Below are 25,908 nucleotides of genomic sequence, written 5' to 3'. Positions count from 1 at the left end.
GGTTTTCAAAATTACCCATGGCAGTCGATGGAAGGCACAAAACTTTCACTTTCCAAATCTTGATTTGATGTATGAAATGAAATTGAAAAGTGTCTAAATGGTCCAACTCAAAGCTGGCTGTTTTCCGAATCACTGAACTGGTATACAATCTGAATCTTGTGTCCAATCCTATCCTCACTTGCAACTTGGTTAAATAAAGCAAGCTTACCTTGCAACAACTTCAAAGAGTCTACATGTTGTACATCTGGATTCACAACAGAAGTGCTGCTTCCAGCTGTTAATCTTGCATAAGGTGAACTGTGCTCCTGGAGGTTTTGAGGTGTGGACAGCAGAATCAATCCCAGTTCAGTATTCATACATCCCACCACTGCGTCACTAGAAGAAGCTTCCAGAAGAGCCTTGCCAGAAATGTTATTTTTGCTGGTCAACTGGCTAGGTGCTCTGTTTGTGACTTCACCAGAACTAGCATCAGCATCAAAGTTCTAACAGGGAGCTGCTTTTTGTTAGCAAAACAGCCATGGCTGCAGTTGCCCAAATACACTGCTGGCTGTTTGGACACCAAAAGAGCTTTGAGGGATGCTCCTGTGCTATATCCTTGGCAGCTCTAGAACACACAGTCCTCCAGATTATTTTGGTATGTGTAAACGCAACCCGTGTTAGTTACATTCTTGCTCCTATCTTCTAGTAAAGTGATAGGTTCAGTTACCTCATTGTAGAACTCTGAATATGTATTTATGGATATGGAAATTCCTCGTGTATAAGCTTTCTGAAGTTTGGTCTGAACCTGCTTTAAAAAAACTATGATTGTGTTGTGATGATCACTAATCTATTCTCAGTCAGAAGTGTTTATAACTAATAAAAGTGCAGCTAAAACCTAAAATATCAGAGATGCTGAAGTTGAGTTTGAATTTTATCCTTGAAGTTTTTTTTCTTAGATAATAGACTGACATTACTAATTTCTTCTCTCATTACTGCTACTATCCATTGTATTTGCTTGCATCCGTTGTCATCAGTAACCATTGTTGATTTGTTGTTTCTATTAAGCCATTCAAGAAAGTCATCAGACTTGTCATTCTGATCATAACCTTAATCTATTTTCTTACCTTGGAATTAATGTAGTGTCTACTCCTATAAACTGAGTTTATTCAGAAGGAACCTGATATGTACGGATTCTGGGGTTGTGGAAAGGTGAAAGTTGTGAACAGGTTGGAAGAAACATGTTTTTTGACTTCTTAATTGTATGAAATATATAAGCTGCATAGCAAGCCATATGTTTTTTAAAAGCTGTTATGAGAATCGGTAAGATGAAATTTCAATTTAATTGATTGTGGAGCTTTGATGTAGGTTTATCTTATTGTTTTAGTGAACCACAGGTCAATATATATCTCATGAAAGAACTCAATAAATTTAAGGGTCCAATATTCATTGGATCAACTAATAAGCATCGGAAGGCCGCAAATATAAAACCAAACCAAGTTCAGGGTGTTTTTTTAATTATTTGGTTTAGGAATTAAATCAGATGATTAGACTTGTTTCAAAATGTAGATTTATATGGTCCTGTTGTGGCAAATTCTTCATGGTATGCAGCTCATTATGTGATTTAAACATTTTCTCCATACATATGCAGATGTATATGGGTTGATTGCACATGCACAAACATATCTAAGTTTGTTAATGTTTCTTCCAGCAATTTTTACCCCAGCCTTGCATTCGTCAAGCCCCGCACGTTGCATGATGTGTTCTGCATACAAATTGAATAGGTTGGATGAGAGTGTACAACCCTGCCATATGCCTTTCCCAATCTTGAACCAGTCTGTTATTCCATGGTCAGTTCTTACTGACCAAGATCTGAGTCTGTAGTGCCATATAATCCAGTTCAATATGGATTTTATACAGATGAGTGGAAGGGCCCTGAGAGGTGATGTGATAGTCTTTTTAACATATTTGAATGGATGCCATGTTGAAGATGATGCAAGTTTTATTCACCTATTTTGAATACTAGAACAAGGATCAATGGATTCAACTTGGAAGAAAGGAGCTACTGCCTTAACATTAGAATTTCCTGACAGTAAGAGGAGTTCCATAGTGGAATACATTGCCTCAGAGTCTCCTTTCTTTGGAGACCTTTAACCAGGAGTTAGATTACTATCTCTTAGGAATACTTTGATTGTACATCTGTATTGCAGAGGTTGGACTAGATGGCCCTTTAGGTCCTTTCACCTTTATGGCTTTATACCAGTTTGGACCAAAGCTGCCAGTCATCATCCTGATTTTGCCCTCATAAATAGCATCATTTGTTTAACTCTGGCAATATTGTAGGCTTAGAACTAAGTAAGGCCCTATTGTGTTCTATTATTTAACCTTTTGGTGGGAATTATTGTAATAAACACATCTTTAATAAAGTCAGGCAGCCTAATCCTGAATCCCAAGCACAAATGTTTCCACCACAAAAGAAGGATATAGACTTCACTTCATTTCTGACTTAAAAATAAAGGTGCACTTAAACTTGTAAAAGACAACATTTCTATTTGAATGATATGACAGGACTGTCACTGGACTGTTACCTGCTATAAAGAAAGCTGAAGAATTATTACCTTTATTAGGCCAGTGACACTGAGCTTTAGCCATACATTTCTAACTTCTGTCCCTCTACAGAGACAATTTTCTTTTCTTAAATAAACTGTCATGCTAGTGTTAATATATTGTTGGCTCTCTCATACTCTGAGAATACTGCTGATATAAAACATGTATATGTTAGATTGGTAATAGTATCTTTAGTGTAGCTGACTAGAACAAATGCGTTTCCCTCATGGCTGTGCTAATGTGATAAAGGAAAATTGGCTGTTCATCAGCTTTTGGCTGGGTAAAGACACTGAAGATGGAACCACATTCTTTTTTTATGCATTAATACCACTGAGAACTTTTCACTAGTTATATTTCATGTTGCCTGTGTGTTGTGTGCAAAGATGTTGTAAAACATGAGATAATGCTACAAATAACAAAATAGAAAAGCCCGTATCTTTTATAATGATAACAGTCAAACACCCACAGACAGTAACAGGCTGTAAAAAAATGTGTGATGGGAAAAGAGAAACATTTCCAGTAACACACGCACTCACATATCCTCACACATGAAAATGGCATCAAAGGCTTAAGGAAGAGTTTCTGTTAAAAATGAAAAAAAATATTTATGTGTTCAGTGCACATTGTTTCATCAATAGGCATACTAACACAGAATGAGAGTAATGCTCTCTGAGTAGGAAAATCTCCATATGCGAGAACTTTCTTGAACCAAATCGCACTGCCTAGCCATTATGATAATACCCTTCAGATTTTTCTTCAGCGGAAGGGCAATAATTCCACATTATCTCAGATTTGGACAATATTGACTACATCTGGGAATAAAAATAGCAGACTTCGGTATCTGTTAAATATTTTTTTATTTAAGGAAGGTGTATTTTCTCCATTAAAAAAATCAATGGTTTATTTATTTCATATTTTCTTACTTAAAATACTAATATAGCGTAAGGTACCTGAGCCACTAATGATAACAATTCAGGCTTAGATTTACAGATAACTGTGTGTTTACATTGGTCAGAAATCTGTGCGGCTTTATTGACAGCAGAAAGGCATTTTGAATGTTCATGTTCTGATTTTCCAAATGAATTTTTTCAGGGCCCAGCTTCTTCTTTTTGCACCAAATTATCTTGCCTTTTCATAAGCCTTTTGTTTGTCCTCACACACTCATTGTTTCCAGGATGCAATTATTCCAGTCCCATTTGATTTGATTAGAGTGGATATCAAGGCAGGCTAAAACACTCTAGCTTCTCTCAGCATCTACGTGGAGAGATGGTTCAGCAGCCATCCCTTTAAACTCATGAGTACCTGTTTATGCAAAATGGAAATAGGGTTTCACAAAGTGGCAGTAAAAACAAAAGCAGTAGCTGCGGCAACAGCAAGAAAAGCTTTAAAACCTCAGTTTACCATTTTATATTTTGAAACAACATGTGCACCAGTAAAGGCTAATCATGTTAACTATATAAAGATTTCTCAAAATTTATTTTTAAAAGAGGGCTAAGTATTTGAGTAAGACTTTGGACAAGTTCTGCCATGAATTATATTATTGCAGCCATGCTGGTAAGATGTACACTAGACTATGGGCATTTTTACACACACCACGGAAAATACCTTTTAAGTGGCCTAGCAAGACACAGTGAGGACTAGATACATAACCACCCCATCACACAGAGGCGGCCATAGGTAATTTTCAATGGTAAGCAAAGGGTATTTTGGCCCCCTCCCCCAACCAATCACTGATATATATTTTCTGATGGTCATGGAAGTTCTGTGTGCCATATTTGGTTCAGTTCCATCATTGGTGGAGTTCAGAATGTTCTTTGATTTTATGTGAACTATACATTCCAGTGAGTACAACTCGCATATTTCAAGGTTTATTTTACCCCAAGAGTGCCTCAAGAGCGCCTCTGGGCAAAATCAACTATACTGCAAATGCTTACTTTGCGTAATGGGTTGAGCCGCCCCTGCCATCACATGCCCACTGCGTCCTTCCCATTTGAAATAAATAATACATCTTTGACTTATCACACAGCCAACAGATTTATTTATTTCATATCAAAAGCATTGAATAAATTAGTATAAAACATAAAAATAGGAGGAGCGCAAGTGGCTAAATATCTTTTGACCAAAAACAGGCAACAGCAAACACATTGTCTGTAGCCCACAGATCAGCCCAATCAATCCATCTGATGTTCTCCTATATATTGTCTTACCTTTTTAATTATTTTTGACAGATCTTACACAACTTCACTATTTTGTCCCAACAGAGAAATGTTAAAACATTTTTTGTTCCTATGGAGCAGGGCAATTTTTATTTTTTAATAAAAAGGTTAATAAAGGAAACAATTAGGAGCCCTCGGTGGTGCAGTGGGTTAAAGCACTGAGCTGCTGAGCTTGTTGATCGAAAGGTCGCAGGTTCGATTCCGGGGAGCGGCGTGAGCTTCCGCTGTCAGCCCTAGCTTCTGCCAACCTAGCAGTTCGAAAACATGCAAATGTGAGTAGATCAATAGGTACCGCTCAGGTGGGAAGGTAATGGCGCTCCATGCAGTCATGCTGGCCACATGACCTTGGAGGTGTCTATGGACAACGCCGGCTCTTCGGCTTAGAAATGGAGATGAGCACCACACCCCAGAGTCAGACATGACTGGACTTAATGTCAGGGGACAACCTTTAACCTTTTAAAGGAAACAATTAAGGAAAAGCAGAGCACATTTATGGTTTTGTTTATTACCATACTTTAACTGCCACCGGAAGTATACTGCTGTCTTTTTGACAAAGGAGAACAGAATGGTAGAAAAAGACCACCCCAAAACATGCCCTGAGAAACACATCACTGGTACAGATTGCAACCTGCAGACAAGGAGCAACTGCAAGTACAATCACACACAAAACATACATCTGACACATGCAAAGAAATTAGAGACAAGTGAAGTTGATTTCCATTCATTTTACAAAAAAGTACTTTGTCTGAAACTGGGTGTATGATAAGGTCCTGTGTTGCTATTAGGGATTCAGTAGATTTGTAACTGGTTGAGAGGTCACATCCAAAGAATTCTGGGCACCACAATTGAAGAGAGATATTGACAAGCTGGGATTTGTCCAGAGGAGGGCGACTAAAATGATCAGAGGTCTGGAGAACAAGTCCTATGAGGAGCGGCTTAAAGAGCTGGGCATGTTTAGCCTGAAGAAGAGAAGGCTGAGAGGAGACATTATAGCCATGTATAAATATGTGAGAGGAAGTCATAGGGAGGAGGGAGCAAGCTTGTTTACTGCTGTCCTGGAGATTAGGATGCGGAACAATGGCTTCAAACTACAAGAAAGGAGATTCCATCTGACATTAGGAACACCTTCCTGTGAGAGCTGTACAGCAGTGGAACTCTCTGTCCCGGACTATGGCGGAGGCTCCTTCTTTGGAAGCTTTTAAACAGAGGCTAGATGGTCATCTGTCGGGGTGCTTTGAATGCAATTTTCCTGCTTTTGGGCAGGGGGTTGGACTGGATAGCCCATGAGGTCTCTTCCAACTCTATGATTCTATGATTCTATAGTGTCTTGATGTATTGTTATTGTTGTTGTTTATACTGCTTAACTGTTTTTAATTTGCTTTAGGTATTGTATTGTTGTATTGTGTTTGGAGGCCTTGGCCTATGTAAGCCGCATCGAGTCCTTCGGGAGATGCTAGCGGGGTACAAATAAAGTAATAATAATAATAATAATAATAATAATAATAATATTTATTTAAGGTTCCTCATCTTCCTTGAGAGAAGTAACTAAAAGTTACAAGTTGGTTGAGACATACTTCTGTCCTGAGCTTAACTTTGTTCAATATCTTAATTGATCTGCAGGAAGAAATGGAGGTCATGTTCATCTGTGTATTTGAAGATAGTCTCAAAGCAGCCTGTTTTGACAGTATTTTGGAATGGAAGATTTGAATATTTGCTCAGAGCCGCAAAATCTCTCTGGCCAATTGTTCTTCTCAAAGGTGTTTCTTGACTGCCAAGAAACATGTTTTGACTTTTTGGTGTTTTGACCAGGAGAAGAATAACTGTGAACAATCTATATCTATAAATTTCCTCCTGGCGTCCAACGAGGAAACAAAACTCTAAAACCCCTCCACAAAACTCTACCAAAATTGCCATGCCCCAAGAACAACCCACTAGGTACAAACTAATCCACTCAGAAAACAAAACCGCACAACAACAACCACAAAAAACGGCAGAACAACTGAGCATGCGCACTGGTGCAAACTCCCCGGCGCGTGCGCACACACATGGCCCCTCACACACACCCCCCGCGCGGCACACACACACACGCGCGCGCGCGCGCGCCCTGTCCTCCACTCAAAAAAACCCCCAAAGAAACAGCAGACACCCCAAAAATCCACACAAGGGAAGAGCTACCGTTACAGCATTGAGAGCCAAGTGCGTGCGAGCTTCCTCCCTCACGGCAGCATACTCGGGAGCCTGTCCCGCACACATGGCCACACACATACACACAACTTCGCCTTCCCCTTGCTCTTTGCTTTTTTCTTTTAAAGGTGAGGCAAGCAGGCGCAAAAGAGGCATTTCTTCCTGACGGTTGTGTGTGAGTGAGAGAGGGGGGAAGGAAACTCCCTGCAAGGCTTGCAAGCCCTCCTCCTTTCTCCCTTCAGGCAGCTTCCTCTCCTCATTCCTCCTCCTCCTGCCTCTTTCCTTCTCTCCCTCGCTCCTTCCCCTTGAACTTCCCAGGCGATCTCCATGGCGCCATGACCCCTTCCCCTTCACCTTCCTCCTTGCATGCTGCGGCAACGGAGGAAAGAGAGAAAGGAAGAAGGGGGGAAAGAAAGAAGGAAGCATGGGAAAGAGGGGAGAGCGCGCCTTGCACAGCCCGGGGGGGGTAGAGAGAGAGAGGGAGAGGGAGAGGTAGAGAGAGAGGTAGAGAGAGGGGGAGAGGTAGAGAGAGAGAGAGAGGTAGAGAGAGAGGTAGAGAGAGGTAGAGGTAGAGAGAGAGAGGTACAGAGAGAGAGAGAGAGGTAGAGAAAGAGAGGTAGAGAGAGAGAGGTGGGGGGGGAGAGACGGCGTTTTCCATAGACACCTCCAAAGTCATGTGGCCACTGGCATGACTGCATGGAGCGCCCTTACCTTCCTGCCAGAGTGATATCTATTGCTCTACTCACATTTGCATGTTTTTGAACTGCTGTATGAATTGAAAATCATTCTATCTATCTATCTTTTACAACTTGGCAACATACACATGTTGGCAAAGCAACAGTGGCCGCATATGGGTGTGGGTGTGTGGAGTTGTGAAAATATAGTGGAATTAATGCACATGCAAGATCATCCCCACAATAACCCCTCAAGACATGCACTCCACCAGAGCCACTTATTTCCCGCGTGACTGTGTATTTGAGGGGAGAGTTGAGGAAATATAGTAAAATTAACATCCATGTAGGTATTCTTCACAACTTCCTTTCAACATAGACATTGCCATATTATCCACACCCATATGTGTATGCGCGTGTGTGTGCATGCACTATATCTCCTCCCAAAGAAAGGAGACAAAGAGGGAGGTAAGGTTGGCCACAGCAACGCGTGGCGGGTACAGCTAGTAGTTCCTATATATTTCCTGCAATTCTCTAGTAAGAAAGCACCTCAAGGCTTGGAGAACCTTTGAGGTGTTTTCTCACTGTGCCAAACAGCCAGTCTTGAGTAAAACTTCAGCAGTGGTGACATTTTTTGGGATCCCCTGATAGATATTTCCTGTTCTGATTCTTTGTCTCTTTGAGAGGAAAAAAGAAGGCCTTTAGCAATTAGAAAGACACTGTTATGAGTAACCCAAAGTTCAAAGTTTTTTAAAGGGCTATGCCCTTTACAGGGAATAATTTGTTTGCAGTTTCTGCTCGGTTCACCAAACTGAAAGAAAGTAGGCTGGCATCCATTAGAGTTTATGCCAAGTAAAAGTTGTTTGTTTTTACAGTGCCACAAGGCTCTTTGTTATTTTTTTTTTTTTGCTGCAACATGCTAACTTCCCCTGAGGTTTTTGAGAATACTTGGCACATGGTAAATAAAAGTGGAAAGATGAAGAACAGATTAGTTACTGTTTTCTTTTTCTTGATGTTTATAGGGAACTCCTAAATGGATATATCAGACCAGGGAATTTGGTTAGAAGTTGTTACTCTTTTTCTAAACTCTAAACATTAGAGGCAATCGCTATGCTATGCTGGATTAAACAGTTTATTCAGGACTAATATGGCTTTTACCCCGTGACTTCCCCCAGAAGTACCAGAGCGTCATATGTACCCTCTTGGGTAAAACATGGCTAAAAGCCAATTACTTCAACATAAATGTTTCATACGACTGTACCATTGAGGAATTGTTGGCAATTCATTTCAATTCACCATGCCCTGCTTTAAATGGTAGAAAATAGATTGGCAGTATTTTGATTCTTGACTAACAAAATTAGTATTTTCATCATTTACCATTATAGTTCCAAGGGCTGTAAAAGTAGTTAGTTATCATTGTTTATTATTTATTTAAATGTAAATATATAATTTCCAATATTAGTTATTACTACTAAGTGACAATCAGGCATTATTTATTTAAAGTAAGCTTATTTTGCTGATTCTCAGAAGTAACTAAAGTACATTTTTTGCTATTAAAAAAAACCCTACCACTTCCAATTTGTTCACCTCATATTGGACTCCAAAAACGGAATATGCATAAGCACTTGGACCATGGAAAAATCCTCCACCACCGTTTAGTATGCCCACACCTGTAATTATGAAAGTTATTTAAAAGTTTTGGTCACACCATTCTTGAAAAAATGAATTAATAATTCATAACACATTATATGTAACTACTTACTTCCAAGGTTTGGTTTTAATGGTATAGCTGGAATCCTCCTAGTTTTGCACACAGATATAAATTCACTCTAACCAGTATCTAGGAGTTCTTGAACTTTTCCATTTGGGGCCCCCTTTGGCCTGAGACATTATTACATGACCCTGAGTACATATAGGTATTTTATATGGGTATAGAAATCAAACATTTCCTGATAACAAATCAGAATTTGCAAGGCTTGCTAAACATTTTAAGAAGTACAGCTGAAGCATCTTCTGCAGAGTCCATTGAAAACACTGCCCAACAGATCCATGTAAATGTCTAAAACAGCCACTAGGTGATAATCAGAAAACTCTTTTCAGACCCCAACATTGGGTTAAGGGGATCTCATTTGGGGTCAGGATCCACAGTTTAAGAAGCCCTGATCTCAACATACTATGACAAATTATGAAAGAGTGTAGAATGAATCTGCAATAGTAGGATTTTTCATGGGTACCATATGTAAGTATAAACATTAAGAGGCCCCATCAGGTATGTTATTACAAAGTTTGGAAAAATAAGAATATTACTCTTCCCCCATGGGAATGCTGCTCGGTAATGCAATTTTCTTTCAGTCACAAAATTTCTAGTTTTTTTAGACATTCATGCCTCGTAAAGATCAAACTGCAAAGACTCTGGCACAAGCCAGTAAAGGTGGTCCCAGTGGTGATCAGCACAGGGTGCAGTGCCTAAAGACCTTGACCTGCACTTAAACAAAATCAGCGATGACAAAATTACCATCTGTCCACTGCAAAACGTCACCCTACTAGGATCTACATGCATTATTTGCTGATACATCACACAGTCCTAAGACACTTGGAAAGTGTCCAGCATGTGATCCAATACAACAGCCAGCAGAGTGATCTTGCTGACTGTGTACTAATCTTATTGTGTATAAATAATAATAATAATAATAATAATAATAATAATAATAATAATATAGTAATTCCTGCTAGGGAAAGATGAGTGCAATTTTAAACCACTTTCTAAGATCCCCGATCCAAGGACTAGAGAAAGAGGAGTGTAATTTTAAACAACTTCCTAAGTTTAAGTTTTAACAAATACAGAACAGATCTCTCAAACACACATCTTTCGCTGATGGGAGGAGACTCACTCAGCCCCCTCCTTCCCTCCCACTCCACGCAATTTTGTTGCATTGTAAAAAATGCTTCAGATCAACAAATCTTTCTAAAAATCTTCCAGAACATTTCAGAAGGGCTGATTCATTTCAGAAAGAATCAGATGCTGGCACTCAAAAGTAAGCTTCTCCATTTTATTTTCTCCTGGTGATATGAAAATAGTAGTAGCAACAGCAGCAGCAACAACATAATGTTACAGATAATAATGGGGGGGGGGGGGGTCTGATGTGCTAAGTGGTACTATGTCACCACACAGTGAGGCAGACATTAAATAAAATTGTGAAAGACAAGTCTTTTAAAATGTCTCTTCTGAGAGGTAGCAAAGGATACATTCATGAATTCCAATAGTTATGATTTTTGATGTACTCCAATCTTCAAGTGAAGTTGCTATAAGAGGAAGAGGAATGAACCTACAAAAGTTCTCTGTCTTTTTGACATCTATGTCAAGGAGATTCTGTTTATGTGTCTGGTTAATGCATTAAAGTATGGTGAAAAAAAGGTAGTCAATCAATAATCAGAATAATGGACTGACTTAGTCTAGTTTTATTGTTACTATTGGAATAACAGTTCCAATCACGTCTGACTGTATAAGACTTTAGTGCAGTTATATAAATGTTATTTTATTCATATATGTGACACCAAAAAGGATCTTCCAATGTTATTTTAATAGAATTCTTAATTCAATCACTGAAAAATCTTTCTTTTCCCAACAACTGAATAGACTATTCTGTAATGAGCACCAGTTATACAAGGTGGGCTTCTGATGGATTTAACTAAAGCATTGATATATTGCATTCCAAACTAATGTGTCAGATAATATATGGCACTAGATTAAATCTTAAGATCAGTTGTTTATAAAAAAAAGGACTTTCCCCCTTTTTTGCAATTTTGTAGGTTCACCAGACAAAAATTAGCTTCTTTATAAATGGTTTGGAAGATGACAACACAGCTTTTGATTCCAGAATTCTCACTGGATTCATTTCAGACCCCTCTGTTGAGGGTGAATGGCGAGTTGGACAGAATTTAAATGGTAAGTCAGAATATGTTGGGAATATATGTGGTTGGCTATCATTAAAAGAAATATTTGACTGCATGTCTCCTAGCAGTTCCTAGTAATACCTCCTGCTTTTAGTTGTGATGCATATTTTCCTGTGTATGAACATATTCTTTATTACTTTTTCAGTTGCATTTGTGTTGGTGATACAATAACTACATATACCGGAATAATACTTGTAAAACTATATTTGCACAAAAACAATCCTTGCGCAGATTGGTGATTTAGACACTAGCTGGTAGTACAAATAGAAGAATGTGTGGCTCGTTCAAACAGAGGAGATAGGCCCAAGTGAACTCAGTTAGAAAATGAGATGAAATAACTTCATGAGCATTACATAATATTGAGCTGATTACTTATTAGATATTATTTCCTCTGTAGAGTGGGATTCGACATCAGCAACATCTAACCACAACATGTTAATAACTGAACATCAATCATATCTGTGTCAGATTTGGAGTAAAGGGAGGAGATTCATTCTTTTTTTACTAGCTTTAGTTAGGGTAGACCTATCTTTCTTGCTCCTTTTTATGCTCCAGGTGAATAGAATAGAATTTAATGTAAGTGTATGGAAATGTATAGAAGGAGATGGGAATATACAGAAGAGCTACAGTTCATCTATACTGACCATTTAATGCACCTTCAAGTCATCTCAAAACTGCAGCAGCCAGAATAAGCACAGCACCAATGTACACTGCAGCATGGGTGAAAGGGTGTATAATGCATTAAAGAAAGTCACTGGAAAATTTGAATTGAACTATTTAATGTGCTGACCAGATCCCAATATATCCCAGATCTCAGGACAAAATCAGGTCCATAGAATGCAGAGTGCATTGTAGACACCGTCCCTCGTTGAAGTGCTTTGTTGGATTTGGGACAAGGGAGCTGCCAGAAAATGCAGGAGGCTAACTGACCTACTGGGATGAGTAACTTATTAACTCCATTCTTAACTGTCATTTCCCCTTTGTTATCACCTCCTACACATATCTCCCCAAAATTTGGGGGGGGGGGGCAGAGAGCAGTTTGAGGCCAGGTTCTGTGGTTAATGCAATCACTTTCCTTTCCAGATCTATCAATCTTATTACCCATGCAGCAAAAGCAGTTCCAAGCTGCATTACAGTGCCAGTTTAGATGTGCTTATAGTCAACATAGTATATGATGTGGATACAGAGCAGGTAGCTGAGAAACTTCTGTATTTCCTGAAACCATTTAGAAAAGATAACCAAGATTCTTGTACTTTGATCTGATCTCTTCTTCTCTCATCTTTTCTCTTATAATTTGGTTGTGTTCCGGATATATTAGAGCAGGGGTTCTCAAACTAAGACCCGGGGGCCGGATACGGCCCTGTAAGGTCATTTAACCGGCCCTCACTCTGTGTCAACCTAAGTCTAAAATGACTTGAAAGCACACAACAACAACAACAACAATCCTATCTCATCAGCCAAAAGCAGGCCCACATTTCCCATTGAAATACTAATAAGTTTATATTTGTTTAAATTGTTCAGTTGCCACTTCCCTGATCATGCTATCTGAGATACAGGAGAGCTACCGTTCAGAATATCTCAAGAGAGTTGAAGAAGGCTAATCTGTATTTTCAGTTTTGTCATGTTTTGAGCTTCCTTTCTGCAATATGACCCACTACAAGTTTTTTTTAGTAATGAAAAAGAATTAAAAGAAAACAATCCTTTCATAATGTTTAATTTCTCAAACAAGGGATAAGGTAGAAGGAGGTATTATGACCATAGAAATAGCCAATCTGTTGTAATAGGCTGAATATTTGGTGATGCGGAGATAAAATAATTTTTCACCATGTTCTGAACATTGCCGTCAATATAAGGTTCCAGTGATTTTGCAGCTCTCTGAAATTCTGTTTTGTGATGAATTGGTTCTGCAGATTTATTAAGGCTGAGTATCACTGATCCAGAACATACTGCAATTTGGAGCCGAGTCCTAAATATATCTGCATCTGGCTTGAGGAAAGTTTGATTTATTCCAAAGAAACCATGGAACTTCTAATATATCAGGACTCAAAAATTCTCATTTCCAAATGCTTCTTGTTGACATTGTCATTTTGAATACCAGACACACAATAAACGTGTAAAAGGAAAAGGAATCTTTAAAACACACCTTTCATCTTTATCACATAAAATGACAGCTACAGTTGTCCCTACTGTATCTCTTCTCTAATTAGAGATGGCACGTAGACTGGCTCATTACTTCTGTCTAATGAGCCAGTCTGTGTGCCACCTCTATAATCAGATAAGGGATAGGTACAAAATGTGCCTATAAAGTTATTATAAATCATTTTAATCAAAAAAATTAAGTCACTGCCCTCCATAGTTTTGTCCGGAACCAAGATGGTTTCACTCAGAAGAGGTAATTGCGCAAGAGAGATCTCTGTGTGCTGAATTTGAGATCCCCTCAAGCAGCACATAGCTGTTTTCTGGTTGAGGGAATTGGATTATTTATTTATAATGTATTTTCACAGGTTCAGAGCAATTTGTTGGAAGGATGCAAGATTTCAGATTGTACCAAGTAGCACTTACAAACAGGTAGGGAAATTTTCATTTTTACCAATCCAAAACGTGTATGGCCAAGAGTGGCTGTCCTAAGTTTGCTTTGAAGAGTGCCAGGTCTTTCCAATTATTTCATTGTATGATAGCTAAACATGGGATAAAGGGTATATCTAACTTGGGGAATAGAACGCTGAGAATAGCATGATAGCCATCTTTAAATATATGTAGAAAATGAAGTGAGCTGTCATTTCTGGTGTTCTAGAACTCAGAACATGAGGCAATGGATTCAAACAACAACAACAAAAAAGAGATTCCAGCTAAAGATTAGGAAGAAAGTCCTGATATTAAGAGCTATTTGACAGTCTGTTGCAGCCTGCCCCAGAGAGAACGGACTCTGCTGCTTTGGATGTACTTTAAACAGAGGTTAAATGGGCATCTTTCAGGAATGCATTAGTTCTTTATACCTGCATGACAGATGGTTGAACAAGATGATCCTTGCTGTTCCTTTACACGCTAAGGTTCTATGATACTGTAATTTGGGTCTGTAACTCAATGTACATTAATTAAACAAGGCTGCTCATAAGTCTTATAAATATAGATTGAGATAGTTTCAGGTTTTTTTTTGTTAAAAAGTCACAATTAAGGAAGATTCGATTCGGGGGCCAAATTTGTTCCTCCTCAAATTCTGATCTGACCCTCAAGCTTCCTGAAGTAACTAAACATCTTTCTTAATGATACCAATGTTTTTTTAGGTTTCATAGCTTTTGTATATGCCATGGTTTCCCAACTCTCAAATGTTGAAATACCTCCCTATAGGATTAGTTCCAGATAGTAAGTGCATTAAGATAAACTATTCTGCAATTTTTCACCTCACTTTTTTTTTTTTTTTTGCTGCTGCTGCCCTCTAATGGGATTCAACCTTGACAATATCTCTGAAAATGATTTTAGATCTTGGGCAAAATACATTTCCTTTTGGGTCTGAAATAATACTGTCTTAGGGCAGTGGTTCTCAACCTGTGGGTCCCCAGATGTTTTGTCCTTCAACTCCCAGAAATCCTAACATCTGGTAAACTGGCTGAGATTTCTGGGAGTTGTAGGCCAAAACACCTAAGACAGTGGTTCTCTCGGTTGAGAACCACTGTCTTAGGGTATATTTTTAAAAGGGAGAGGCTGTTAAAAATTTCTCCCATAGTCTCATTGCAGAGAGGCTTATTGCACTAAGCCCTTATTTAAAATGTCACCACCATTCTACTCTATCTCAAATGCCCAAAATAGCAGGTGCACTGTATTCTTTACGCTGCATTATATTGCTGAACACTGTGTGGGAAAGGAAAAAGGTGTGAGGAAGGAGGAACGACTGCTTTTCTTTCTCTAGTTTGGAAGGAATTTTAATGGGATGAAAGCTTCTGGCTTCTCCCAGTTGTCACTGCTTCATGTTGGGTCTTTGATAAAAACAGATTGCTTTCCTTGCTCTTCTCCCCACTTTTTTAGTCTGAATTCTCATTCTTTTTTTTCTCATTTGTGTTTTTCCTATCTGTATTTTTTTTAATAAATGTAGACATTTATATAAATAAAGATAGGAAAAACACATATGAGAAAAAATGTAGACATTTATATAAATACAAATATTTAAAATACTTATACTAAGATCAGCAATGTGATGGAGAATGCTCCCTCCCCCATAAAAAATCTAACACATCAAATAAACAGATCCTCTTTTTAAGGGAGAGAAGATGATTTGTTCACTACATGTTCTCAACTTATCCATGGCTCATAGCAAAATTCATAATTTTGGGCCTCAAAGCCTTCTCTTGATTTATACATGAGGTTGACTTATACAATAATTTGGAATATCCATGTCTTTAAGATCTAGACCTAAACAATTAGTGAGGAAACTAACAGAACTTTAATGGAAAGACATTCCATTAAAATCCAGTTACTGTGCAAAGGGCCCTATTTCCTTGGCCCACTACCCTGGTGGACCTCATTGGTGAACCCTTGAGCGACCATCTATGCTGCTGTCATTATACTTGTGAATTTACAAACAATATTTGCTATTTACTCTGACTGATTTGTTATTTTATATTTCTTTTTATGATTCTAGAGATATTTTTGAAGTATGGTCTGGAAAGTTTCTTCAGCTCCATACTCAGTCTGAATGCCGCTGTCCTGGAAGCCACCCAAGGGTACATCCTCTTGTACAGAGGTACTGCATCCCTAATAGTGCAGATGACACAACTCATGACAGAGTGCTCAGGCTGAATCCTGAAGCTCATCCTTTGAGTTATATCAATGATAATGACATCGGAACTTCGTGGATTTCTTCTGTATTTAGAAGCATTGAACAACTCAGTCATGGTGTAACCATTACAATAGACTTAGAAAATGGGCAATACCAGGTAATTTTAGATTCCCTTTTAACTATTCTATTGAATAACTGATTGATTGAAAATTGAGATTAGACAATCCTCTTTACTTTCATAGGCTTATCAAACTTGCAAGGAATTTACAAAGGACTAAAAGCTCATTTTCAATTGCAGTCTAACTTAGTTGTTTTGGTTGCTTTGAAGTGAGCAGATGAACAGAAAAGCCCTTCCTATATTTAACATTGCAGAAAAGTAGTTTTGCAAATATTCTGCTTTCCCTGCCATTCTTTCCCTGCCATTCCCTGCTATTCCCTGCCATTCTTTCAGAGCAGGACCCAAGGCAGCTTCCAATACAGTAAATTAAAAACATTTGCAATAAAACAACAAAAATATTTCATAAAACATTTAAATCTATTTAAAAACATGTGAAAGTTTTAAAAGATAGACAAAGAATCCCCAATAACATTCCCCTCTCCCTGTCTATACATTAAAGGCATGTTTAAACAAAAAGTTTTTGCCTGTCAGCATACTCACACATATTGAGGGTTCATAGATCTACTTGCCTTTGAGACTTAAATACAACCCAGAAATTTATCCTAGCATGAACTCAACACACTCCTTTGTCTTTCATGAAAGTCTACCTATTGATACTGTTTTTCTTACTGAAATGTCATGATAAATTGTGAATCATATTTTAAGTTATTCAGCCACATTTTAGGAAGAACTGCCCAGTTACTTACAGAAAAAAATGTGTTAGAACTCAAGAATTCAAAGCAAGATTGCTAATCTGTCAGAGCTAATCAGTGAATTAATTGGTTGCTATTTTGTTCTGTGAAGCCAATTTTGACTTATTCAGTGAGAAACCTCCATGGGCCCCAGTCATCAGCAGACCCATTCTAGTTTTGCAAACTTAGGGCAGTGACTTCCTTGATTGAGTCTGTGCACCTCTTCCCCTTTTTCTACTGCCCTCAATTTTACCAAACTCAATTGCCTTTTCCAATGACTTATGTCATCTCATGGTATGTCCAAAGTACAGTCACCTCCATTTTGATTTCTAGGGAAAGTTCATGCTTCATTGCTCTTGGACCCATTTATTTGTTTCTTTGGTAAGCTATAGTATCCCCACCCATGTTTTTTTCTCCCTCCTTACAAACAGAATTAAAATGGAGACAGACACTTGTCCCATCCTTGATCTACTTGTACCAAGCCTTCTTCTATATATAACCCTAGCAGCAATTTTCCCAAGTGTAGTATGATTACTACTGCTTAGCAACCTTCCCTATTAATGTAGCTATACTTGTGAAGCTTCATTATTCATTTTCAAGGTTTAGAGAGAAAGAAATGTTAACAAAACCCCACTTATGTTTCAAATAGACATGTATACATCTCTACATTCACCTCTGTTCTAAAATGGAATCTGGAATCATCTTTCATAAGCCTCATTTAATGAATTCCTCTGGAATCCTAGGTAGAAAAGGATATTTTTCACTGTCCTTCAAAAGCCATTCCTTTTCTGTGTCTTGTCTTCCTCATAGGAAGAAAATTCATGCAGGAACAATTGTTTCCACATTAAACCACAATGCATGCGACAGTAGAGGCCCACAAATGCATAGATTGCTCATTTTCTCCCTGAAATTGCATATTTACTATGAAGGAGGATACACATTTCAGACAATTCATGGGAGCTCTGAAGAATGCCTTTTCTGGATTATCTCAGTGCTTAAATGAGGTGCATAATCACATTAAAAATGTCCAAGAGAAATAAAGTAATTTAATCTTATCAAATATATCCAGGAAAGAAACAAATCTTTTCTCACTTTGTTTTGTTTATTTGATTTATATGCTACTCTTCAGCAGAGTTTCCAGTGTAATTTACAGAAACCCTTTCCCATTGAATGAGTTTTTAGATAAACGTGTGAACAAAGAACATATAACAAACTAAAATAAGGATATATTTAATATTAAATTAAATTTGATACATTAATTGATTTTTTTACTTACAGGTAAATATATTTATATTTTTGGAATTTCAACATTTGCTTTAAAAAGATGTATATAAATGATATAAATATTTTAATCCAGCTAAAGATAACTGCAACTAAAGCCTATTGAAATCAGTGGAACAAATTGATCTTCGCAAATTATTACTTACTTACTTACTTACTTATGTAAGTAAATAATTTGAGCATGCTGTCTGGTTCTCAAAGTTGATTTTTTTAAAGGAGCGACATTGAGAAATCAGATCCCAAATATGAATTATGAGATGCGGCTTCATTAGGACTTAAAGTGAGCAAGTGTACCTTAGTCTTATAGCAACATTTTGTTATGAATCATCTCTGGAATGCTGCTGTAACACACCCAGACCTCTTCTTTCAATTTTCATTATTATTATTATTATTATTATTATTATTATTATTATTAACTGTAATTATACCCCGCCTATCTCTCCATGGCGACTCAAGGCAGTTAACAATCCCACACTTTGGTCATAGCTTAAAATACAATAATAATAATAAAAACAATTAAATAATATAATGCGGATTAAGGTAAAAACAGATTAAAACATAACAAATACACTTAAAATGCAAGTTCCCAGCAGTATGTCCCTTATTATTCCCCCAATTGCCTGCTGACAGAAGAAGGTCTTGACCTGCTTGTGAAAGGCCAGCAGGGATAGAGCCATCTTGGTCTTTCTTGGGGTGGAATTCAACAGTCTGGGAGCAGCCACTGAAAAAGCCCTCTTCTGTGTTTCCACTTGCTTGAATGGGTAATGTGATAAAGAGAAGGCCCTCCTTAGTAGATTGATGTCTATGATGCCCTCACAATGAACTGGGACAAGTGAGGGAAGCACACAATGAATTGATGTCAGAGTTGTTGGATCCATTTCCTGCTTCCTTTGATAAGATCTGGACTATCTGTGGTAATGATTTGTCTCCCATGCTCCAAGCCAGTCTCACCCATTTTCTTCAAGCACCCATTGTGTACTTAGGCTAACCCCATTGTGTTCACTGGGGCCAACCTGTTAGGGCCACCATGAGCGCACTGCCCAATGCCACAGCACATTCATGTTCAGTCATGCCCCTCTCAGAGGTGGATCGATAAATGGATTGACACTTCAAATGCTCCAATGACCATGAAAAACCAACCAGTGATAAAATCAGAAAGAGTTCTGAGCTATTCACAACATGGATCCTAGCTGGACAGTTTCTGAGACAAACAGGAACTGGTTTGGGGGTTTTTTTTGTTTGTTTTTTGGAAGCTCTCAAATAAAATTAATGCTCTGTATTTGCACTTGCGGTATGTTAGTACCATTGAGTGCTTTGCTGCTGACATCCTCTCTGGCCTTCTACCTTTCTGTGTTTGATTTGGCCTCCTGCAAAGCTTGACACATCAGGGCCCTAACCCAGGGTTTTAGTGGAGCTGAAAATCACTTAGCAGGAGAACATTGCTGTAGACAGTACTGACCCAAGAAGCCCAGTAGTCTAATATTCTGTATGGGATCCTCTTATGTTCCTTAAAGTGGTCTGATTTTCATAAATAAACTTAGTTGGATCAAGCATAAATAGGTATAAAAACTAAGATATTCTAATTGTTTCATTTTTTAATTTAATCCATAGATCTTTTACATTATACTTCAGTTCTTCAGTCCACAACCTGCAGCTGTACACATTCAAAGGAAAAAGAACTATGATTCTGATTGGGAGGACTGGCAGTACTTTGCAAAGAACTGCAGTGTGTTTGGAATGGAAAACAATGGGTCACTAGAATATCCCGATTCAGTCAATTGCCTCCAGCTTCCTAGGTAGGAACAAATAGTAACCTTGTAATCTTAGATATCGATGAAGTGGTTTATAAGGTGTCAAGCCACATGCTAATGTCTACAATATTCATATTTTAAATTTATTGTGCATATTACACCTGCAGAAAAACCATCACATGCACTGGAAGCATATCTTGCCTGTGATAGACAGGTTTTTTTTCTGAGTGCTGTTTAGCTTTGAATATATTTTCATGGATTTTAACTGTGCATTTAAATGCTGTTATGTTTGTTTCTGTTTTAATGTTTGCATATTTCTGTATTTTTAAATTATGTAGTCATACTTTTAATGTAAGCCACTTTGGGTCTCCTTCAGGAGAGATAAAATGGGGTACAAATAAACATATTATTATTATTATTATTAGTAGTAGTATAATTTCTGGAACATTGCCAGTGATAACAGCTACAAATGAAAGGTTGTTTTCAACTCTTATTAAATGTATGAAAACATACATAAGAAGCACAACGGGACAAGAAAAACTGACTGGACTTGCATTCTAGAGTGTCCACTGAAGTTTTTTTTGATGGAGCTTGATTTCTCTCAAAGTGTATTTACACAGTTTTTAAGTGTTTCCAACAGGCATTGTGGTATTCTTTTGTAACCACTAAATTACCAATTAGGAGTCATTTTCAGGGTTTTTTTTAAGCCTTCAAACTTTATAGCTAAAATACACATCTGATTTAATTAAGTCTATATAAAAATATGGAATAAGTCATAGAATGGAACTATTCTTCATGATTTGCTAAAAAAAGAGTTTCAACTCAGCTCCCCAGGCCCCTCTCCAATTTTTTTTCTGACTACGGGCCTGCTCTTTGAGACAATCTACATCAAAAAAGGAAGAAGGCAGAATGATGAAATTTTGGGATAGGTGCCTGACAACTGCTAATAATGACATCTTCTGTCTCCACTAGGCCATATAGAAACACACACACACATACATATACATATAAAATAGGGTTCTTGTACAGACAATACATATTTCGGACCACACACACACACATATGTATATGTGTGTGTGTGTGCGTAGTCCGAAATATGCATTGTCTGTACAAGAACATTATTTTACATAATGCAAGCTTTTCTTTTTATCTCTCTCTTTTTTTAAAAAAGGTTGCCTTCAGCCATAGCTGCCTGATTGCACCAACCTTTAGCGAAATTCAAAATATAGTCAACATCAAAGTTGTGTAGCACTTGTCTGAGAGCCATCAGGGAATATTTCACCAGGTGAAATAGCTGTTTTGCTGGTAGTTCCCCCTCCCTTTGAGTTTTGGCAGCTAGACTTTTAAAGTGTCAGCATCTTTCCCTGGGATTTCACAATTCAACATTCTAAGGGAGGAACAAGAGGTCACTGTGAGTACATCCATTTTCAGCAAAACACATTGTTAGCATTGAATGGGAGCGGATGGGAGCAAGAAATTGCCAAACTCATTGGCTAAGCAAAGGGTCATATTTTGGCAATATTCATAATGAGTATCTTTCCTGAAAATATGAACAAGTGCCAGCATAAAAATTAGGGCCGCTTTAAATAAATAAATAAATGATGAATTCAAGGGCTAATGTGCAAAATGCTGCTATAAATGTTTTATAATGGAACATTGTTTTCCCTTCAATTACATGACATAAATGATAATAGGAAGTGATTCAAGTGAACAATGTGGCATAGTGAAGATGTACAGTAAACTTAATTTTAAAATATGTTCTAAAGGCTTATGTATATTCATTGTATCACAGGAAGCATTAGAGGGTAGAAACAATTAACTGCTTTATAGTGGATTTTTAAAGAAATTCATTAAATAGATTACAGGTAGTCCCCGAGTTACAAACATCTGACTTACAAATGACTTCTAGTTATGAACAGGGATGAGGCAACAGGAAGTGAGAAAAATCTACCCCTTGGAAGGGAAATTCAATCCTGAAAGAGTTATCATGGGGTAAAAGTGATACCTCAGTTGATAAAAGGTTCAATTGAACCTTTATCAACTGAAGAACAAACCTACAGAACCTGTCTTGTTCATAACTTGGGGATTGCCTCTACTTTTTCTTTGAATACTTTAGTAGTAGTAGTAGTTATGTTGTTGTTATTGTTGTTTATTTATACCCCACTTTTTCTCTCCACAAGGAAACTGAAATCCAACTTACTTAGCAAAAAGCTGATTTCACCAATAGATGGGTTTGAACATTTATCACTGAAAGCTGCTTGGGCTTTATGAGTGATGCTATATTGACATCCTGGCTGGTTGTTGCCATTTTAGAGGAGCAGTGAATCCATTCTGGGTTTCCAAGTAGCGTTACATGATAAATACTCAAATCAATCAATAAAACCCCCATTTAAAACTGGTAAAATATTTCTCATTATTCTTAATGATCCTGACCACAATAATAAGATCTGGTGGTCCAGTGTGTCTATGACTTCAGAAAGATCCAACAGGATCAACATGGCAGTTTGGCACTAAGCCTTTGTCACTAGAATATTTCTTACAAGAGTCGAGGCGACTTCAGTACAGTGATCTTATGAAATTCTGAGTGAAATGGGTAAGGAAGATAATCAAATCGGAAAAGGAAATTATCTCCAAAATTTTAGGAGGAGATGGGGGGAAAAGACACAGGATGATAATTAGCAGAAAGTGAAGGATCTAAAAAAGGTGTCATTAAGTATGCAAAACACCCTGAAAAATAATAATTCATCAAGTAGGTTATATAAAACAATAGTAGAGACAGAAGGATTGGTCAAATCAAAACTGGGGAAATGAAACTGCCTTTGGCAGTAAAGACATGGCCTGAGCCAAAGGCTGCAGTGGATCAACTGATAGCAATGGAAGAAGAGATCCATCTACCAAAAATGACATAACAATTGAGGTCAAATACAAACTGTCTTTGCATTTTCTTTGTTTATTTTCTTCAGGAATTTTCCAAAGTCTTTTCTGTTTTCTGCTATTAGTGAAGAGTATTGCACTGCTGATACTCCTTCCTCTAATTTTCACATCTTCATTCTCAGTGTAATATACCCTTTGCTTATTATGTGTTCAACATACAGGTCAAGCAGATAGTGAGATAAAATGCAGTCTTCTCTGATCTTCGGTTCACCCCCCCCCCCAACTTATGTTTTGCCCTGACATTGGTCTCTTATCCTGAATGCAGGTTACACCTTAGGATAATCAAATGTTGTGGTAGATTGATTTCTTTAAGAATAATTTATAGTTTTCCATGATCTACACATACTTTGGGCTCTTCTAACAGGCCCTAAAATGTGGAAGAAACTGGGATAAAAGGGGTGGCCAGAAAGCGGGATATAGGGGGTGGCCTCCCTCTGGAATAGGGAGACGGCCAGGGCGGTCACCCCCAAACATCCCCTCTTGCTTAGAAGAGCCAAATCAGCTCCTTGGTTCACCAGGAACCTAACGGTGATGAAGCAAGTGAAACGGAGACTAGAGTGCTGCTGGTGGAAGACTTGTGACTGGCATTGTTGCTGTACCAATAGATGTACCCAAGGCACCTGCTTGTCCTATCTTAATGGGTTATTTCAGTTTGTTAGTCTGATGATGTGAACAAGATCCTTGGAGTGGTGAGGGTGACCACATGCACTCTGGACCATTGCCCTTCCTGACTTATTAAACAAGCCAGAGGGGGTTGGCTGAATGGATCTCGAGGATTATCAATGCCTCACTGAGACAGGGCAAAATTTCAATCTGTTTTGAAACAGAAGTTGTAAAATCATTTTTAAAAAACTGTGCCTTGATCCTTTCATACTTAACAACTATTGGCTTATTTCCAACCTCCACTTTCGGGTAAGGTTCTAGAGTGTGTGGTCACTACTCAACTCCTGGAATTCTTGGATGAAACTGATTACCTAGACCCATTGCAGTCTGGGTTTAGGCCTGGCTACAGAATAGAAACAGCTTTGGTTGCCTTGGTGAATGATCTCCACAGAGAACTAGACAGAGGGAGTCTGTCCCTGTTGGTTCTCTTGGACCTTTCAGTGGCTTTCACTACCATTAACCATGGTATTCTCCTGGCTTGGCTCTCTGGGATGGGACTTGGGGGGAACTGTTCTACAGTGACTCTGCTCTATCCTGAAGGACTGGACCCAGAAAGTGGTGATGGGGGATGCCTGCTTGGATCCCTGGCCTTTGGCTTGTGGAGTCCTGCAAGGCTTGATTCTACCCTTCATGCTATTTAGCATCTACATGAAATTGCTGGGTGAGGTCATCCAGAGTTTTGGAGCTCAGTGCCATCTGTATGCAAATGACACCCAACTCTACAACTCTGAGAGATCATCTACTAGTATCAGCCACCAGTACTACTACTGCTCAGTGGAAACATGATCATGTAAGGTTGCTGTAACTCAGTGCATACTGCATTCGTTATTTACATATAACTACTGAGAGTCAGAGACACCAAAATATGACTATATTCTGGTTTTTTTAATGTCTTTGAATTTTGTATAGTAATATCATGATAAAATGTATATTTAGGAAACTATAACACCCTAAAAAATGAAAAATACTGAAAATATGTTTGTGAAAGCATTTAATGAAACAGATACTTTGTTTTCAACAGTTTTACTCCATATTCCCGTGGAAATATCACTTTCAGTGTTCTTACACCAGAACCAAATCGTCGGCCAGGATACAATGACTTCTACAATACTCCATCTCTTCAAGAATTTGTCAAAGCCTCCAAAATAAAGATTCATCTACGTGGGCAGTATCATACCCCTTTGCCTTGGGTTGATTCTCGACATAGATATTATGGAGTTGATGAAATTACAGTCAGTGGGAGGTAAGCTGGTTGCTGTTCTTATTAAAAGTGAAGGTACTTGAGAGTAAGTTTGCTATGGTTTTATGCTTTTGGAAACTAATCAGTATGCTGTCTCATAGCATTATTCCAGATCCAAAATAATCTTGTCCCATATTGAATAAATATCTAATCTTTTCTAATTTTAGTCAAAAAAAATCTTGAACACAGTTTAATCTGTCAATAATACTTTTTTTGCTAACTCGTACAGACAGGTATGAATGATTGAAAGCCTGATTGATGCTTTGCTCCAGTGGCGCTCCAATTTTTTATTATGGACTTGCATATATGGCAGTTGTAATGGTCTTAATAATGAATGAAACTCTTTGTCTTAGCTAGTTTTCCCCTTTTAAAATGAGGCTTCTGTCAGCAAAAGTGTTGCATTATCTATGACTGACAACTTTATTGTATATGTTAAGTCAGAAGTCTTGTTGAAGGCATAATTACACCCTGTAAATAAAATGCAAATTAAGTAATGACTGAGTCTCCAGTGAAAGAAGCACTATTATTTTTTTAAACTGTGGAACTTCTATTTATTTTTTTTAAAAAATATTAAACCAAGTTTCCTTAGTGAGCAGAATGAATTTGTAATTGTTAGTTAAATCCGCCATGGTGTTTTCTTTATACCTTTGTATTGTATTTTAACTATTTTTTCCCATCCTATGGACTTCTGGAAAATGCAGGACACTAATTTTTGAACAGTTATATTAAATATAGTCCCACCCCTAATGTTCATATGGTGGACTAATCTGAAATGTTATATTATATTATTTCTTATTTAATCATTTTT

General features: G+C 37.8%; 1 protein-coding gene across 2 annotated transcripts in view; it reads left to right on the top strand.

The window, feature by feature from the left end:
- USH2A (usherin) overlaps positions 1 to 25,908 on the top strand; it is a 546,480-nt gene that overhangs the window by 37,985 nt on the left and 482,587 nt on the right. For both annotated transcript variants that reach the window (XM_060754270.2, XM_060754269.2), the window contains exons 4-8: positions 11,465 to 11,600; positions 14,113 to 14,176; positions 16,245 to 16,539; positions 20,124 to 20,308; positions 24,882 to 25,103. In XM_060754270.2, coding sequence (XP_060610253.2) covers positions 11,465 to 11,600; positions 14,113 to 14,176; positions 16,245 to 16,539; positions 20,124 to 20,308; positions 24,882 to 25,103 — 902 coding nt within the window. The remainder of the gene's footprint in view (positions 1 to 11,464; positions 11,601 to 14,112; positions 14,177 to 16,244; positions 16,540 to 20,123; positions 20,309 to 24,881; positions 25,104 to 25,908) is intronic.

Source organism: Anolis sagrei, chromosome 1, assembly GCF_037176765.1.
Source record: "Anolis sagrei isolate rAnoSag1 chromosome 1, rAnoSag1.mat, whole genome shotgun sequence".
In the NCBI taxonomy this organism is placed as follows: domain Eukaryota; kingdom Metazoa; phylum Chordata; class Lepidosauria; order Squamata; family Dactyloidae; genus Anolis; species Anolis sagrei.
This window is presented reverse-complemented; position numbering and strand designations above follow the sequence as displayed.